General features: G+C 41.5%; 1 protein-coding gene across 5 annotated transcripts in view; it reads left to right on the top strand.

The window, feature by feature from the left end:
• The first annotated feature begins 218 nt into the window (after window positions 1-218).
• Window positions 219-18,773, top strand: part of kif13a (kinesin family member 13A) — a 319,880-nt gene continuing 301,325 nt past the window's right edge. For all 5 annotated transcript variants that reach the window (XM_078241905.1, XM_078241898.1, XM_078241903.1 and 2 more), the window contains exons 1-2: window positions 219-421; window positions 583-679. In XM_078241905.1, coding sequence (XP_078098031.1) covers window positions 367-421; window positions 583-679 — 152 coding nt within the window. In that variant the 5' untranslated portion in view covers window positions 219-366. The remainder of the gene's footprint in view (window positions 422-582; window positions 680-18,773) is intronic.

The raw sequence follows: 18,773 nt of genomic DNA, 5'->3' as shown, positions 1-18,773 counted from the left end.
CTCGGGTGTTTCCGTGCCTGAAGGCTGAGCCGAGCTCAGTCTGCTCGAGTCCAGCTTTCGGGAATCTCCGCGGGCTCCTGACTTGACGGATTGGACGCTCGTAACATGGCGGCGGCGACGATGAAGGGAGCGGAGTTAAACATCTTTGGTTAAAGAGAGAGAGACACACACACAGGGGGATCGAAAGGAAGAGACACAAGAACAACTCGGCTCTCGTTTTAATTTGCTTCAAGGAATGGACCCGTGGCTTTTTGCAACACGTGCCCACGAAGAACCCAAGAAAGATTTTGCCACAGACTGACGGAATAAGTGGAAGTTTACAGGACCGCGGGGAAGAGGGAAAAAAAAGGAATAAAAAGTGTGAAAATGTCGGATTCGAAGGTGAAAGTTGCAGTGAGAGTCCGGCCGATGAACCGACGGGGTAAGCAAAAGTCAGATCAGTAGCGCAATTTGCAGGGAATTGTTTTAGGAAAGTGTTCTTTTTTTAAAGTATAAAAAGCAACATTGTTAATGGTGGAGGGGGTGATGGATACACAGGAGTTGCGGGCTGTCTGGTAACATTGTGACCAATGTTTCCTACAGAGATGGAACTCAACACCAAGTGCGTGGTGGAGATGGAAGAAAATCAGACAGTCCTTCACCCGCCGCCTTGTTCCAACACGTCCAAGGCAGACAACAGGTAACACGCCGCGGCTTTTCATAGCAACAGGGTCTATTCCCACCCCCCACCAAAAAAAAACTGCAATGCAAATAGACCCACCTCCCATTACAGCACCGTGAGAATGAACGCCCTGAGCGTGCTTTTAAATGAGAACCCTGCACAACAAAATCTGTTGTTCCCATTAAATATAAAGAGAGAGAGAGAGAGGAGGGAGGGGAGAGAGAGCGTCTCTGACGATGGAGACCACAAACGGCGCCAGCAGCCACTGCTAGTTGGTGCGGCGCTGAGATTAGAAAATGCGCCGGCTAGCTTCAATCCGCCGCTGGCAGTCAGATCTTTATATCAAACAGCTGCAATTTAAAAAAAAAAATCTATTTAAAAGGCACACGTGTAACGCGTATATTACAATCGGTCTCCCAGTATTTCTTTTTTCTGAAAGGAAAGGATAATGTTGGCATGTGCCCAAAAATTCCAATGCAGCAGACCATAGAAATTGGAAGTGAAATGTTGGGGTTGGAGGGGATTTAGTTCCTCACTAAAATAAGTAAAGGAGTGGCGATTGACGTGTCGTTCTTAATACATGTGAAGGAGATGCTTGCAGAGAATGAATGGTAACTGGGACAGGATGAACGCTCTCGACTTTAGTTCACTCAACCTCGTTTTGTGGTGTATTTATTTTTTTTAAAAGAAGTTGTTATCTGAAGCCTGGACTTGTACTTAATTTAGGGGCTGTAATGTTCAGGTTTTTGGAGAGCCAGGTGACAGCAGGGACTGGGCTGTGTGCCACACTGCTGGATCCGCTCTGCACTCGTCTCCCCTACATTAAGGCATCTCCCAACCGAAGCTTTACTGGTAATTCCCGCTTTCACTTTGGCTGCCAACTATGGGCCGCGTGGCGTTGACCTTTTTTTAAAAAAAATAAAACGTATTTTAGGTTGCAAGTTTTGTCTGGTCTGTTTTAGGAATTAACTTTTTTCGGGTGAAGATTACTGACTTGTGCAAACCCATCAGATTCAGTGGCACGCTTTTCAATTGGTTTGTGCAGGGAAGACGCGGAACTAACCTATACCAACCGCTGCTCAAACCCTCTTTCCCTCCCACCAACCGAATCCCAGTCACTGAAATATAACCCCTTGAAACGCAGGTGTGGTTTTCTGCCCACCGCTTACTGACCGCCTCACGCAGCGATTCCGTGTTATCCTGATTTTATTTGTTTTCTTTTAAGGAAGCGAGGTCCTTTTGTACCTGATCTTTTGTATTTAGGGCGTTATTTGGTTGCTAAGTGAACACAGTAACACTCGGACCGATTTTGGTTGAAGTTTTCGGTCGGAAGCATTCTTACGCTGCAGGCACTTTGGAGTCATGTAGAAGGCATTTGACTGGCGCGCATCTGTATTTCGACTTTATTTACAATATACGGGATACCACACAATTTAATTAAGGGTTTGGACCAAGATCTTGTGTACCAACCCGACTGGAAGTCTGGTGTTTGTGTCTGGTTCGCTCACTCATTTAACTGTTTGTAATGCTCGCTACATTGTCCACATTTTAATATTAACAGCACATTATCAACACTTGCTTTTGCAATGCAAAATCATTGTGTAGTTGTATCTTTAAATTGCGTTTAATTGGAACTTAACCTTGATGCACTGAAAGCACTAGGTCTTTTGTAACATTATACTTACAGCATTGTAAGTCTCTCAGTTCTCTCTCTCTCTCTCTCCCCCCCCCCCCCCCATCATGTTTGGGCGAATGGCCTGTTTTCTGCACTGTAATCCGTGCAATTTACTTTTCTGAGATAGTACACAATGAATGGAAAGTGAAATTCATGTCCAAAGGCACAGTGAAGAGTAGACAAGGTCATGGCTAGGTCAAATTTTAAATGAGAAGTAGATGGCCACCCACGGCTGTTTTATAATTGCACAGCAGTGCAATGTGCCTGTTTAAGCATGTTACTCTGACCACTCTTGAATTTCTTTGCACATAAGGATATAGGCTAAGTGAGGATACGAAACAACATCCATCCGGTATCTTAACCATCATGACAGTTTATTTTCTGTGCAGCTCAGTTTTTGCTTCTGTTACATCGCTTAATGGATTATTTCACCATGTAATTTGGAGTAAAGAAGCTTTGCCTAATATAATTGCTACATTGATTTTTCATTAATGCAAAATTTATATTCTGTTATACTTTATCGGCTTGTGTTTTGCTAAAAGGCATCTCTTTCTTTTCCACACACACACTAAACCACCAGGCTCTGTACTTTCAACATTTCTGTTTCCATTGGTTCATGGTGAGATTTATCTTGAGCTTTTATATTTGTTATAGATGATTATATTCAGTTGGCTCATTGTCTTTAGAACCTAGACTACATAGTTTCAACTTTGCTAATTCTTAAAATTCATTTACGGGATATGGGTGTCGCTGGCTTGGGCAGCATTTATTGCCCATTCCCAGTTGCCCTTGAGAAGGTGGTAGTGAGCTGCTTTCTTGAATTGCTGCAGTTCCTGAGGTTTAGATGCACCCCTGGTACTGTTAGAGAAGGAATTCCAGGATTTTGATGCAGTGACAGTGAAGGAACAAGTGATAAATTTCCAAGTCTGTGTGGTGAGTGACATGGTGTTCGCAGGTATCAGCCGCCTTTGTCCTCCTAGATGGTAGTGGTCCTGGGTTTGGAAGGTATTGTCGAAGGGACATTTGTGAGTTCCCGTAGTGCATCTTGTAGATGGTGCACACTGCTGCCACTGTTTGTTGGTGGTGGAGGGTTTGAATGTTTGTGGAAGGGATAGCAATCAAGCAGGCTGCTTTGTCCTGGACAGTGGCTGACATCTTCAGTGTTGTTGGAGCTGCACTTATCCAGGCAAGTGGAGAGTATTCCATCACACCCCTGACTTTGTGCTTCGTAGATGGTGGACAGACTTTGAGGAGTTAGGAGGTGAGTTACCCGCTGCAGGTTTCCTAGCCTTTGACCCAACTTATAGCCATGATATTTATAAAGCAATTCAGTTTCTGGTAACCCCCAGCATATTGATAATAGGGAATTAATTGTTGCTAATGCCATTGAATGTCAAGGGGTGATGGTTAGATTCTCTCCTGTTGGGGAAGTTCTGGGTGGTGAAGCCCCAGACATAGTAACACTGGAGGGTCTCCATTCTCTGGGAGAAAATCTGAAGTGCAACCCGGACTGAGTACCCCGGAGAGCCTCCCCCACCAAGCTGGCTGAAAATCTGGAAGGGAGGGTCCGGACAGAGTGGGTCCAAGGTGGCCTTTCTTTTTTTCTCTCTCTCTCTCTCTCTCTCTCTCTCTTTTCCCCCCCCCCCAATAAATACCTGTGGAGGGTTGCAACCCCCCGGCAGGGGAAAAACCCAGGAGGCAGTGCCATGGAGGACAATGGATATGCTTCAATGTTCATTTTGTGTTGTACTAATATTTGTAGATTTGTAAATTATGATTTGTAAATTGAGGTGTATTTAGAGGGCAATACCCTGGAAAACTATAACCAACAATGAACCCTTCCTATTGATAAATGGATGGCGTTAGCCATTGGTAATGTATCTTTCATATTTGTTCTTTGAATATTGTAATTGTTTTGTAATAACATATTTGTAGTAAACAAAAGAAATCTCTTTTGGAGATGGTCATTGCCTGTCACTTATGTGATGTGAATGTTACTTGCCACTTGTCAGCCAAGCCTGGATATTGTCCTGGTCTTGTTGCTTTTAGACATGAGTCTATCTGCGGAATCATGAATGGTACTGAAAATTATACAGTCTTCAGTGAGCAGCCCCACTTCTGACCTTATGATAGAAGAAAAGTCATTAACGAGGCAGCTGAAGATGGTTTTCCATAGCTTATCCCAGTACTTTTAGAACCTGCTTTGTTGTTTTGTGTTTCTAATGTAAATATACTTGTGAAATGGTAACCAAAGCTGAGAATTGATTAACAGACATAAAACAGAGTAGGAAATGACACAAAACTAGGTGGGAATGTGAGGAGGATGCTAAGAAGCTTGAAGGGGATTTAAACAGGTTAAGTGAGTGGGCAATAACATGGGCAATGGAATATGATGTAAAAAATGTGAGGTTATGCACTCTGGTAGGAGGAACAGAAGTGCAAAGTATTTCTTAAATGATGAGAGATTGGAAAATGTTGATGTTCAAAGGGACCTGGGTGTCCTTGTTCATAGACACTAATGGATAACATGCAGATACAGCAAGTAATTAGGAAGGCAAATTGTGTGTTGGCCTTTATTGCAGGAGTATTTGAGTGCAAGAGTAAAAATGTCTTGTTGCAATTGTATAAAGTCTTGGGAGATCGCACCTGGAGTATTGTATGCAGTTTTCGTCTCTTTTGTTTTAGGAAGGACATACTTGCCACAGAGTGCAGCAAACGTTCACTAGACTGGACAATCCTGTCATCCTAGGAATCAATGAGGAGAGATTGAAGAGACTGGGCCTGTATTCTCTGAGATGAGGAGGAATTTCTTCAGTCAGAGGGTTGTGAATTTTTGGAATTCTGTAGTCGACGCTGTAGAGGATCAGTTATTGAGTATATTCAAGACCTGAGATTAGCAGATTTCTAGATATTAAATATATCAAGTGATTTTGGGGCTTGTACAGTAAAATCGCACTGAGACAGACGATCAGCCATGATTCTGTTGAATGGTGGAGCAGGCTTGAGGGGATGAATGGCCTACTGCTGCTCCTATTTCCTATGTTCCTAACACTCTGATCTACTCAGACTACAATTAAATGTAAAGCAACATAAATCTTTGTATACTGCTCTTCAAACTTTCCATCCTTGCTTTCAGTCAGTGTTTTAAATTATTTTACCATGTGGTCCATTGTCTGGACATTGCAAATGATGTCTACTGATTCATCCTGTTCCTTGCCCAAGTCTCCTTGTGTTTTATTAAATTTAATTCATTGTACACGCTTCTCCTTTTTTAACCTATAGGTACATTGGACATTGCAGTTAAGTGTTAAATTTAACTAATCATGTCTGTCTGTGTGCATATAAATCCAAATACCTCTGCAAATCTTTCACTGTTCCTCTACTGCTGTTTTTTATCATCTGAAAATTCAGTCAGTTTAGTGTTAGTTTTGCTGGCTATTCAGGTCTTTACCATTCACTAGAAATTGTAGGGATCCAAGCTCTGGGATTATTTAAATAAATCTTTGCATTCAGACTTTTTGTTGGGTCTGTTTACAAGCCTTCAGTCCTCGTTTAACAGAGTTGTGGCATTATGGTAATGTCACTGGTTATTATGTTAATACTCCAGGAACATGGGTTCAAATCTCACCATGGCAGCTGGTGAAATTAAATTCAGTTAATAAAACATCTGGAATTGAAAGCTGGTCTCAAGGTGACCATGAAACTTATTGATTGTTGTAAAAACCCATCTGGTTCGCTAATGTCCTTTTAAGGAAGGAAATCTGCCATCCTTACCTGGTCTGGCCTACATGTGGCTCCAGACCCACAGCAATGTGGTTGATTTTTAACTGCCCTCTGAAATGACTGAGTAATTTACTTCGTTCAAGGGAAGTTGGAGATGGACAACAAATACTGGCCTTGCAAGTGGTGCCCACATCCCATTAAAGAACCAAAAAAAATAGGCTGTTGACTAACTATTTGAGTTTCCTGTCTTTGCAATTGCCAATTTTAAATGGCTATTTAAAACAGGTATGTGGATTTTAAAAACAATCATCTCTTCCTCGCCTCCTCATCCTTTTATAGTCACTTCACAAAGATGCATGTTGACCATGCCACCAATTTACTAGCCATTGGTATTGATGTTGGAAGGCATTCCATTTTGTTTGTTTTTATGGGAATAGGGAGTGCGTGTTGCAAGTTAGTAGAGGCGTTATTTCAATAATGAGATTGCAGGTGATGGATAGCTATGTTCAGGGTATGTGGGTCATTTGGATCTTCTAATGGATATTCAGAAATGGATATCTAACCTTTCTGGAATATTAAAACCCGCATCAGCAACCAAAGACATTTTCCACCTCGCTTAATCCAGTTGCATAATATGACAACCTAAGGCTCAAGTCTGTAAATAACTGTACATAATGAAAAAATAGTCACTTCCTGATTACATTTAATCACTAATGGCTAGAACTACACACTGTTTTGGCACTGAAGGCTGATTACTGGATTAGGATTTTATGTAGCAGAACTCTGCAGCAATCTGTCAAATGTTGTGGAGTAGAATAATTTGTTATAGAGAATAAATTTTGGATTATACTTAAGGGTGTAAGAAAAGACCTGCTTGGCCCATGAAGCATCCCTTCTTTCCATCAGGTACACTTCTCATTTCAAAACTCTAAATCAACCTATTTTAATCATCTAAGAGAAGTTCTGAAATGCTTTCCTTTGTAACTAACCTTTTAAAAGCAAAGTGAAACTCTAAAATTTATATTGGCCTTGCATTCTTGACCAGTTTGTCTAGCTGAGTGCGACACTCCAGACACTCGGGAGCTGTTATGTAGTAGGTTTTCTGTATAGAGGACTGAGAGATCATCAGATTTCTGTTCAATATTTCGCCCAAGATGAACACTGAGAAACATTGTGTGGAACTTATTATAAAAATTTATACATTTTTTAGAGTGTTCTACACAAGATTCAACCATCTCTATTTTGATTATGTGTTTTCAGTGACATTCAAAACCATGTCACATTCCACATATAGAATAATTTGGCCCAGTGCCCTTATAGCAGCAACAATCCCTGTCTCCACAACCCCACATATTTACCCTGCTAATTCACCTGACACTAAGGGACAATTTAGAATGGCAAATCTGCCTAACCTGGACATATTTGGACTGTGGGAAGAAATCCATGCAGACAAGGGAGAATATGCAAACTCCACAAAGTCTTCCAAGGCTGGAATTGAACTCGGGTCTCTGGCGCTGTGAGGCAACACAGCTTGCCACTGTGCCTCCCTGTGTACACTAATAACTGATTCCTAGCTTAGTATCACCTCCCTTGACCACACAAAGGCCTCTGCTTTGTCACACTGTTTATCCAGCAGCCAATATTGGATGAACAGAAATTTTCTGTGAAACTGAGAAGATTATACTTGAACCACACCAATGATTCTCTTCTCAAATGACTGACTTCATCCCTATCCTTAGCCAAAGCCGAAGGCTGAACCAGATTGTTGGCAAGTTCCAGGGCATCACTGCAGGAGTTTCTCAGGATACTGTCCGAGGCCCAACCATCTTCAGCTGCATCAATGAACTTTCCATCATAAAGTCAGAAGTAGGGATGATTGCACAATGTTCAGCACCATTCGTACTTCCTCTGAAGCAGTCCTTGTACAAATGCAGCAAGACAATATCCAGGCTTCGGCTGACAAATAGCAAGTAACATTCACCACACATAAGTGCTAGGCAATGACAATCTCCAACGAGAGAATCTAGCCATCAACCCTTGACATTCAATGGCATTATCCTCACTGAATCCCCACTATCAACAAACATCCTGGGTTACCATTGACTGGAAACTGAACTGCACTAGTCATATGAATACTGGGGCTGTAGGAACAGGTCAAAGACTGGTAATTCTGAGGCGAATAGTTCAGCTCCTGTCCACCATATAGAAGGCATTGCGACCTCTGCCATACAGAATGGCAAGGACAGTAGACATGATGTGGAGATGCCGGCGTTGGACAGTAGATGCAGAGGAGCACAGAAGGACAGTAGATGCAGAGGAGCACAACCACCACCTGTTTCTCTCTAAGCTACATACCACCCAGACTTAGAACTATATTCCTTCACGATGACTGAATGAAAAACCTGGATCTCCCTTCCGAACAACAGTGTAGTGCACCTGTAATGCTTCAACTATAGTGCTGCAAGAAGGCTCACCATCACCGTCTTAAAGGCCATTGGGACTGGGAAACAAATGCTGGCATTGCCAGTGATACTTGCATCCCGTGAAAGAATATCAAAATATCCTAACTTGCACCATGCCACATTAATCCTGCTGGTTTACACTGGTTTCTATTTCAACAACATCTTGATGTTAAAAAAATCTCAATGTATTCAAAATCCTCCTTGGATACTCCCCTCCCTACCTCTGGAATGTCCTCAGCTCTACAAGCTCTCCAAGATTTCTATGCTCCTCTGACTTTGGCTTCTTTTGCATTCCCACTTTTCGTGGCTATTGCTCAGCTGCTTGGGCCCTTAGTACTGGAATTTGCACCCTAAACCCCGCTTTGCTTTTTCCTTTAAGATGCTCCTCAAAAACTGGTGAAGCTTTTGGTCACATGTCCTGATGCTTCTGTGAAGTGACTTGGGGAATTAGGGACCCTAAATCTCATTTATAACCAGATTTTCTTTCCAACTTCTTAAATATTTTATTAAACACTTCAGCTGGGGACCAGATCTATTCCATGATATATGTGCGTGTACAGGGTATTATAAACTGAAGAATTGCTTTATACCTTTTGGTTTTGTACTTGTACTGCAATTCTGAATTTTCAATACAAATTCTAACAATAGCCTTGCAAACGTTTCTTCCTTAAACAAATAGAAATCTTGTTTGTTTCTCACCCTCCTCTTTGAATGTGGGCTTGCATTTTAAGCAGTTTGCTCTGTTTCAGCTCAAATTACAATATTTCCAGTCAGTTGAAAAATCATATTTCAAAAATAAAGGGCATTATCACATACTGTATAATTCTAATAATATTGAACTGCTGCACATAAAGAGTGTTATCATAAAGTTTTTAAGAAAACAGGTATTAGACATTTGTGAAATGTGTGCACCTGCTTCTCACTGCAGAGTCTGTCTATTGTGCACTCTTCTCCTTGTATGTTGGCTACACCCTGCCCCCTGGCTCCTAGTTATGTTACTTTGTGGACCCCCTGAGCTCCCAGGAATCTGTGGGCCCCAGTTTCAGAATCATTTTAAGAGCACAACTAGAATAATACTTTATTTTTGCTGGCTATTGACATTTTCTTTTGGTGTTTGTGTACTAATAATTTTTATTGCTAAAAGTCTTTTTTTCATTCAGTTAATTTGGCGATTAATTAACTGACTCTCATACATGTGGTTCATAAAGATTATGTCGACTGGCCTTTTCAAACTCATTCACTGGGTATCTCAATTTGTGTAAATTAAAATGGGTGGCACAGTGGTACAGTCGTTAGCACTGCTGCCTCACAGCGCCAGAGATCCAGATTCCATTCCCAGCTTAATTCACTGTCTGAGCAGTCTGCATGTTCTCCCTGTGTCTGTGTGAGTTTCCTCCGGGTGCCCTGGTTTCCTCCCACAGTGCGAAAGATGTGCTGGTTAGGTGCATTGGCCATGCTAAATTTTCCCTCCGTGTACCCAAACAGGTGCCAGAGTGTGGCGACTCAGGAATTTTAACAGTAACTTCATTGCGGTGTTAATGTAAGCCTACTTGTGACAATAAATAAGCTCCCATATTTATGCTGCATCCAGTTTGATGCTAGCACTTCACACTCCTTCGGATGAACTTTTGATGGAAAACAATTAAATGCTTTGATACACTTTCTTATTGATTTGAGCTGCCTTAAACATTATGATGCTTACACTACTTGCTTTCTTTGAATTTCAGGTTGCTTTCCAGACTTTATGCGTAATTCACACCTTAGGCTTCTATAGTTACAACACATGGCAAAAGTGGCACAACCATTCTAATTTAATATGTTTGGGGAAGTGAGCATACAGTGAAATCCACATGTGGTGATCATTGCTTGTGCAATCAAGCAATTGTAATTCGCAACCTGAATTTATGGATACTTGTGAATTTTGTGGTGTGTTCATTATTCTAATCTGTACAGTTTGATTATACTGATCCGTTTTATGCAAGGATTTCATTGTTGTGAACAGGCAACTATTGTTGCTTAGTACTGCTGGGTATTTTGAACACTGAGCAAAAAAACTGATGATCACCTGCTTAGCCTTATTCAACTGGTGTGCACAGCTGTTTTTAAGTGTCAGTAGCTACTGTGCAGCACCCTGTTTGCAGAACTGGGGGTTGAGCTAAAAGTTCAATAAATAGAGAGCTAACTCTTTAGCTGCATAGTTGGGAAGGGGAAAGAGATATTGAACAGCTGATCGGATCAGTATTTAAACGACTAAACACTGCTGTTCAGTGCACAGGAAATCACTTGTACTAATCAGTTGGTATTAGTAATTGTTTTGGTTAGTAGCTAAGTCAGTAATGAATAGGATTTTAAAAGTGCTGTTACAAAACTATTGGAGCATATGTGCTTGAGAAAGTTATAATCTGGTGAAAGGAGAAAGGGTCCTATGATTTTTGTTTTTAATTGAATTGGGTTGAAAGAATCAAGTGTAAACAACAAGTAGATTTTTTTTCCCTCGTCAGAATGATGTTCATTAAAAGAAAATGGTTTGTTCAATGACACAATTTCGGAAGGAATTTCTAAATAAATAATAAAAACATCTGCCGTCACAAGATATTTGAGCAGTAAATACACTCCATTAGCTTCGCTCTTGGCACCTATTTGTGGAATTTTTATCAGCTGTCTGGACATGTTGCTTTCAGTTACAGGTGAACTCTGCCTTGATGTTGCCCCACATTCAAAAAGAGAAGATAATGTGCTTTATGTATCAAATAGAAAAGACTGCAATTTGTATCAGACCAGAGCTCCACTTTTCATACTTGGATCTATTTTATTGGATTTTGCTCCCACTTGGAAATTTATCTTTGGGGAAGGGAAGTATGTTAAAGCAGGGTATCTCCTGTCCACTCCAATGGTGCGCAACTACCATCCGTGGGATTATGACTGAACGCCTCTAAGTCAGAATCCCGCCTAAATGTTGTGCACTCTTGCAATCTACTGAGGCACAGATGGGGATTTATAATGATTGTAATATTGTTGGATTAGTGCAGGTCATTGGTACTTTTCCATTGGTGCTAGTTTAATTTGTTTCACACATGAACAGCAGTGGAGCAGACTCCTTGCATTTACGTTGCTGAAACTAGCTTTCTGTCCTCACAGAAGAGTCGCAGGTTGCGAAAATACTACTTCAACACCAGGCTAAGGGAACCAGTTATAGCAGTGTAAATCTGGATTGCCAGTGAATGAATGCCAATCTTCTGATGTTGGCATTTTGAAATACATGCCCATGAAAACAAAGTTTAAATAAAATGAAATCTGAAATATTTCTAATTTGAGAAATCGACATTTTATTTTGCTTGGAAGTATTGGGATCATAGTTGGACATTAAATTAGATGGAGTACGTAGCAGTGATACCAGACTTTAGGCTAAATACATCAAGGAAGTCTTGTTTAAAACATTTTAGTATTGGTATTGTACTCTGACAAAACAATTGTATGTGATTTTACAAAAATATTTGTTTATTTACTTTGAGCACTTTCGCCGGAATTGTTCCAAAAGATTTCTAAGTGTTGAATTTGTGTGAAAACTGGGGTAATTCACGCTGGATTTTTCTGTGGGAGAGAAGAATCTCCAACACTCTGTGCACTGCAGAGGTCACTAGCATGTATATCATTAAAAACCAGGGGGCGGGTATATCCCTGCTGGAGAGGCTGAAATTGATGTGCTGAGCGGGCCACTGCGCATGCGCCGATCTGTCAGTGCCGAGATTGGTGCATGCGCAGTGGTTCAGCATGCCTGGCCTCCTGATTTGCCCCACAACGCCAGCCTTCCGCTCCATCCCCCACCTCACCCCGATTTCCAGCTTCCTCTCCCCCTGCATTTCCGACACCCCCCCCCTCCCCCGACGGTGCCAACCACCCCCAGCAGGCTAAACATCCTCCCCCTCCAGACGGCCCCGATCGCTGGCTTCCCTCCTTCCCCCACTGATTCTGACTGCAGAGTGGCAGCAGGACCTGCCCCCCCCCCCCCCCCCCCCCCAACCAATCGCCTCATCAGGCCCTGCCCCCTTTGCACTGACCCTGATGGGCAGTACCAAGGTGTCCCTGGGCATTGGCACTTTGCCCCTTGGGCATTGACACTTTGCCCCTTAGGCAGTGCCAGGGTGCCAATGTCCAGGGATCACAGCTCGCCGCCCGAGCTTCTGGAGGCCCCAATTGCCCTGTTTCACTCCAGTGGGGTCGGGTTGCTTGTTCTCTGTTAATGGGAAGCTACTGTAAAGACCTGCTGGAGTGAGCTACTCCTGGCGGGCAGGCGGGCTAGCAGGCCCGGAGATTTCAGTCCCGGGCCTGCTAATTACATTTAAAATATATGGAAATAACAATGTTAATGAGTTTGATATCTGGCGCAGAGTAGACCGGCGCTGGGAGACACTAACAGGGCGAGAATGCATGCGCGAGCCCCATGTATCAGCGCCATGATATTCTCCTGGCCCACTGCGCTAAAAAATTAGTGTTTTATTCCTGTTTTTATTGATCAGCCCAAAACGTCCTCATAATGTTGTTTTATTGTTGATCTGGAAAATATGTTTGTTTTTCATTTTTTGTTGTTGACTCAACTCCACTAATGTTTGCAAATGTTTTGGTTGCTTCCCATAGCTGTGGTTATGTTTCAATGTAAAATATTTGCTCCTTGAATCAATTGAAGTAAATTACAAAATCAAGTCATTTATCCCTGTTGAATATTAATATGCCAATGAGATGGCAGTCTCAACTTGGATTTGCAAAATTAACAGGTTAAAGCAACCTGTCAATAAATTCTCTTGTGCTAAACTGAAATTCAGCAAAGTGAGAAGAATCTTGGATATTCTGAAGGAAAATATTATGAAGAGCCTGCCTATCAGTGATTCACACAAATGCTGTAATATTTTTGACCATGTCACTATTTCCATAACCTCATTTAGAAAACTGGGCACTGGCACAGATTGCGCAACATGTGATTTATCTCAAATTCTGAATCTTTGAACTAGTTGAGGCTCACCTAGAAAACATTCTGACAAAAACACTTGTTCGTGCTTGTATTCTTGGTGTTCACTCTGAGTGAAGGTTTATTTTGGGATTAGTTTTAAATGGAATATTTGGCCCTACTTGTAATGGAGGTAATGAGCATTAAGTTAACATTCATTTGGCATCAACTTTGGAAGCTCGCTTTTGTTGACTGTAGGTCATTGATCTTTATCTGCTCTTTCATTTTTTGAAACAGATGTGCTATTACCTAATTTACATGGAAATGAACTTTGGAAATAAAACACTGAGAATAAAAAAAAACACCTTCTGCCATCATGGCTCTACTAAATAGTCCACCCATGACTCTTCCCCTCCCCCACCCCACAATCCTTTGTGACATTTGCCCAGTCTATTAGAGAGCAGAACTTCTCGCCAAGGTCCAATACATTTCCATTGCAGTCAACATCAAGGCCACTTCTACCATCACTTCCTGTTCCGTTCCTTCCAATCAGAGTTCCACTGTACTGATAGGCTCACAACCAGCCATCAAGTGAAGGTCATTACTGACGTCTATGAGCATAGTCCAATGCATCTTCCTCCACTTTCCACATTGTCTAGCATCAAATTTTGGATAAGTCATTATTTCTTCCAGTTCACATTGAAAGGATGGCTTCCATTTTGACAATTTTTGCCAGCACCAATGTGAAGTCAGTTGCATCAACTTCCCTATCAGCTCATTCAGACTTGTGCATAGTTTTGTTAGAATTTGGACTGGCCTTTATATCTTGCATCTAGTCCATCACTGAGCCTGCTATGTGCATGGGATAGTTGGAACCTGTTCAGATTAAATTTGCCTATGTATCAAAATAGAGTGGGTTCTCAAGATAGGTAATTGATTAATGACCTAAGCATTTTTTAAGACAGTGGATAAAGGATTTTTTGGGTGGAGAAGGGGAAAACAAGACCCACAATCACTTCCAGAATTGAAGAGGCACTGTGGTGGGAATGAAAGTAAAGGGAATAATTTTGACCTCTGACGATGATTGTGCCTCAGACTGTCCAGTTCTCTTTGCGGAAGAGGTAAGACTGGATGTTAGACTGTTCTCACTTGCGTATTGACCTTCTGATGGATTCAGATGTTCTCCCCATAGATATTCAAAGATGCTATTAGCAAATTGGAAAGCAGAACAGTCCCTCTTCTATGTATGGATTTATTTTTGTTCCAAGGATATCAACAGATTTGGGTTGTCAGTTATATTTAGATAGCATCTAGTCATTGAATCCTTCCAAGGTTTGGAAGAGATGCAGCCTTGATCATGGTTTATGCAGGGCTGACAGGTATTGTTTACTATTATTCTTTCCTATGTTTCTGTTAATCGCACTCTTTTTTTCAGCCTTTGGAAAAGCTTGCAGCCGGGAGTATTCACCCACTTGCTGGAGCAAGGTGGAATGAATGCTGGGCTGCTGGGATTTTTGGGGGCAATGGCTATTTGACTTTAAAGAGATGGCAGGACATCTGCATTGACAGACGTTTTGGTCCTTCCTCTTTGCTCACTTTCTGTAGTGTTTGTGCCCTTGTTCTCATGCTCTCTTTCTCTCACCTGGTGGTCAAAGCTCTGCATCCGGTGCACCAATTCGCATAATATCTTCAATAAAAGCATGAGTAAAACAGTTGTTCAATCTCAGCTATAGGATTACAAGAGACCATTTGGTTTTTTTTTCAACCTAAATGAAGCATAATCAATATTTGGAAAACCCTACGCCAAAATCCAGTTTGTTTTGACTTCTGGTTGTTTTCTTGAACCAACTTGTTACATGGCCCAAGAATATGGACATGAAAAAAACCTGTCCAAATCACCTCGCAAATACAGCACTGCTATGGAATTTCCCTCAATTTTTGAAGTGGAGGGTGATCATTTCGAGAAATGTTGGCAACACTGAGAGGAAATTAAGTTTCCTAAACATAACTTGCTTTAGTAACAGTGTGGAAAGGAGCCAAGGACTAAACTCAAAACAACTAAGAAGTTTAGTTGACTACTTAGATGCCCTCTGGGACTGATCAAAATATTTTTAAACCTCCTGTTTTGATGGTTTTAAAAAACTGCAGGTTGGCTATAAAATAAGGCCAGTTATGATACTGATTTTAAACTGTCAAGTTTTGTTAATTTGTTTGTACAGCTGCATTAATTTTGATCCTTGCATACCTCACACTAAATGACAATTTACCTCATCTCTCTTTCTTATAAGATGACATTTGGCAATTAATGTGCGATTTGGTAGAGGTGTTCGATTGAAAGCATGAAATAGAAACAGATCTGTTGCTCGTAATTGAGTGGTTCTGGAACAAGGGGGCTTGGCTAAATGTAAACTGGGTGGCACTGTGGTTGGCATTGCTGCCTCACAGCACCGGGGACCCGAGTTCAATTCCGGCCTTGGGCTACTATCTGTATGGTGTTTGTACATTCTACCCGTGTCTGCATGGGTTTCCTCTGGGTGCTCCGGTTTCCTCCCATAGTCCAGAGATGTGCAGGTTAGGTGGATTGGCCATGCTCAAATTGCCCCTTAATGTCAGGGGGATTAGCCTGAGTGGGATTGTTTTCGGTGCAGGCTTGATGGGCCAAATAGCCTCCTTCGGCATTGTAGGGAGTCTATGATTCTAAAAGTTTGCATAGAGAGCAAGGGTAACAGTTTTTCTAGATTGAGAATTGAGGCTACAGAATGTAGTAACCTGAGTTGCTGATGGAGACAAATACCAACTGTTAGATACCTAATAGTTAAGAATAGGTTAGATCAGTAAGTGAAGGAAAGGGAAATAGAAGTGATACGGAGACAAAGCAGGCACATAGATGTAGGATTGTTGCACTAGTGGTGGATAAGCACCAACGTGGACATTTGTACTTTGTAATTTTTACATAATTATATGTGGATCAGTGAAATCATTGAGTACTTCATGTGCTGATTTTTAAAAATTTAATATGCCCTTTAAGGTTGTTTTTTTCAATGTGACTTGTGGGTTGAAGTATCTCTTGTTTTGCTTGTCTGGCATCCAGTTCTGTATGAGCAGAAATTTCCTTGAACTGAATAATAGGAGGAGCGAAATTGTTGTTTCCTTCAGTCCCCACCACAAACTCTGTTCATAGTCATAAAGTTTTACAGCACTGAAAGAGGCCCTTCAGCCTATCGTATCTGTGCAGACATCAAGTGCCTTATCCATTCTAATCCAGTTTTCCATTAGCCACAGACTCTGGAACACAGGATGCTGAAGGAAAGCTTAATTGAGTTATATAAAATTATGAGGGGCTAAGATAAATTGTATAGGAACAGCTTATTTTTAGTAGCAGAGAGGTCCGTAACTAAGAGGCATTGATTTAAAGTAATTGACAGAATTAAGGGGGAGTTGAGAAATATTTTCACCCACAGGCTGTATTCGGTGCCTGAAAGGGTGGCAGATACAACATTTAAAAAAAATACTTGGATAGGCATTTGAAGAGTAGTGGAGCAGCACGGTGGCACAGTGATTAGCACTGCTGCCTCAGAATGCCAGAAACCCGGGTTCGATTCCAGCCTGAGGTGATTGGCTGTGTGGAGTTTGCACATTCTCCCCATGTTTGTGTGAGTTTCCTCCGGGTGCTCCAGTTTCCTCCCACAGCCCAAAGATGTGCAGGTTAGGTGGATGGGCCATGGTAAATTGCCCCTTAGTGTCCAGGATGTACAGGTTGGGTGGATTGATCATGATTGATGTGTGGGGTTACAGGGATGGGGTGAGGGATTGGGACAAGGTAGGGTGCTCCTTTGGAGAGTTGGAGCAGGCTCGATGGACTGAATGGTCTCTTCTGCACTTTTGGGTTCTATGATTCTAAGAGCTATGGACCAGGAGCTGGAAAGTGGGATTAGACTGGATGGCGATGGCTGTTTGCTGGCATAAATGTGAGGTGCCAAATGGCCTCCTTCTGTGATATAAATTTCTGCTTCTTTGTTCTTGAACTGACTGAGAACTACCTTAAAAACTTATCTTTCTCTGAACAATTTTAACGATTGTGAAAGAACAATGACATTCTCAAAACAAATGTTATGTAGAGTTCTCTTGGCCTCGTACTGTGTGCATGGTGTGAAAATTACGTTGCAAAAGAGAAGGGAGAAGACAAACTAGAGACAAAACTTGCAAAGCATTAATACATGAGGAATTTTAAACAAGTGTAGGTTCATGGTTTTGAGTGATGTTGCTTTCTATTGATAAAGAGAATGGTAGAATGTGGCTTAATGCTTGCATGCCAACAGTGAAGCTTCTCTGGTTAAATTAAACATTTCACATAAGATGAAGGAATTTTCCACATTAAGCGAACAAAATGCTCAAATGGGTGGAAGTAATTTGCGCCGAGTGGTTACAAAATGTAAAGGGACAGTTTACCCAATTACATCCATGTGTAAATTCCGTTTGATTGATTCATAATATATTTGTAGACTTTCCAACTGTGTGAAATGGCACCCGTGCCTTAACTAGAAAACAGAATGTTTCAAGTCATGATTCTGTCCGTCGCTGTTTTGCATTGAACGTATGTCCATTTATGCCCCGGTGATTTTCTTGTTTCTCTTTGCGTTTGCCAATGATTACTGTAGACACACAATGAGAGGCACATTAGAGTATCTTGTGTGACTCAGCCTTTTCACTTTCTGCTCCTTCTCTTAAACTTTTGTGAATGGGTATTTGTGGCAATGCAGTGCATTCATATGAGCAGTCCCCTCCAGGAATGAGTTGACTATCTTAATTTAACAAATGTGGCTGAATAATTGATTCTTCTTTTTAAAAGTAAATAAAAATTAAAGGTGCAAATCAGTTGATCAACATCTTAGAATAGTAACCAAAGTATTAAGACGGCCAGTTTTAAAAGGAACATGCATGATAATATGAGTACCTTGCTTCCAAAAGAAAATTTCATGGATATATATGATGCATGTTTATAGATACTTTATATATAAAAATATTGGTGCATGCTTCTTGCGCTCACTCACTCGCTCGTCACACATGCTAAAGCCAAAGATATCTCTAGTGGTAGAGAGGGGATCATAGAATCCCCACAGTACAGAAGGGGGGGAGCCATTTGGCCTATCAAGCCTGCACAGACAACAATCCCACCCAGGCCCTATCTCTGTAACCCACTTATTTACCCTACTAATCCCTCTGACATTAAGGGGCAATTTAGCATAGCCAGTCAACCTAACCCGCGCGTCTTTGGAGTGTCGTGACTTTCACAAGTTTTGGTTTTTACAG

This window comes from Mustelus asterias, chromosome 2 (assembly GCF_964213995.1).
Source record: "Mustelus asterias chromosome 2, sMusAst1.hap1.1, whole genome shotgun sequence".
NCBI classification, from domain to species: Eukaryota; Metazoa; Chordata; class Chondrichthyes; order Carcharhiniformes; family Triakidae; genus Mustelus; species Mustelus asterias.
Note: the sequence above shows the minus strand (reverse complement) of the source record. Positions and strands in the feature narration are given on the sequence as shown.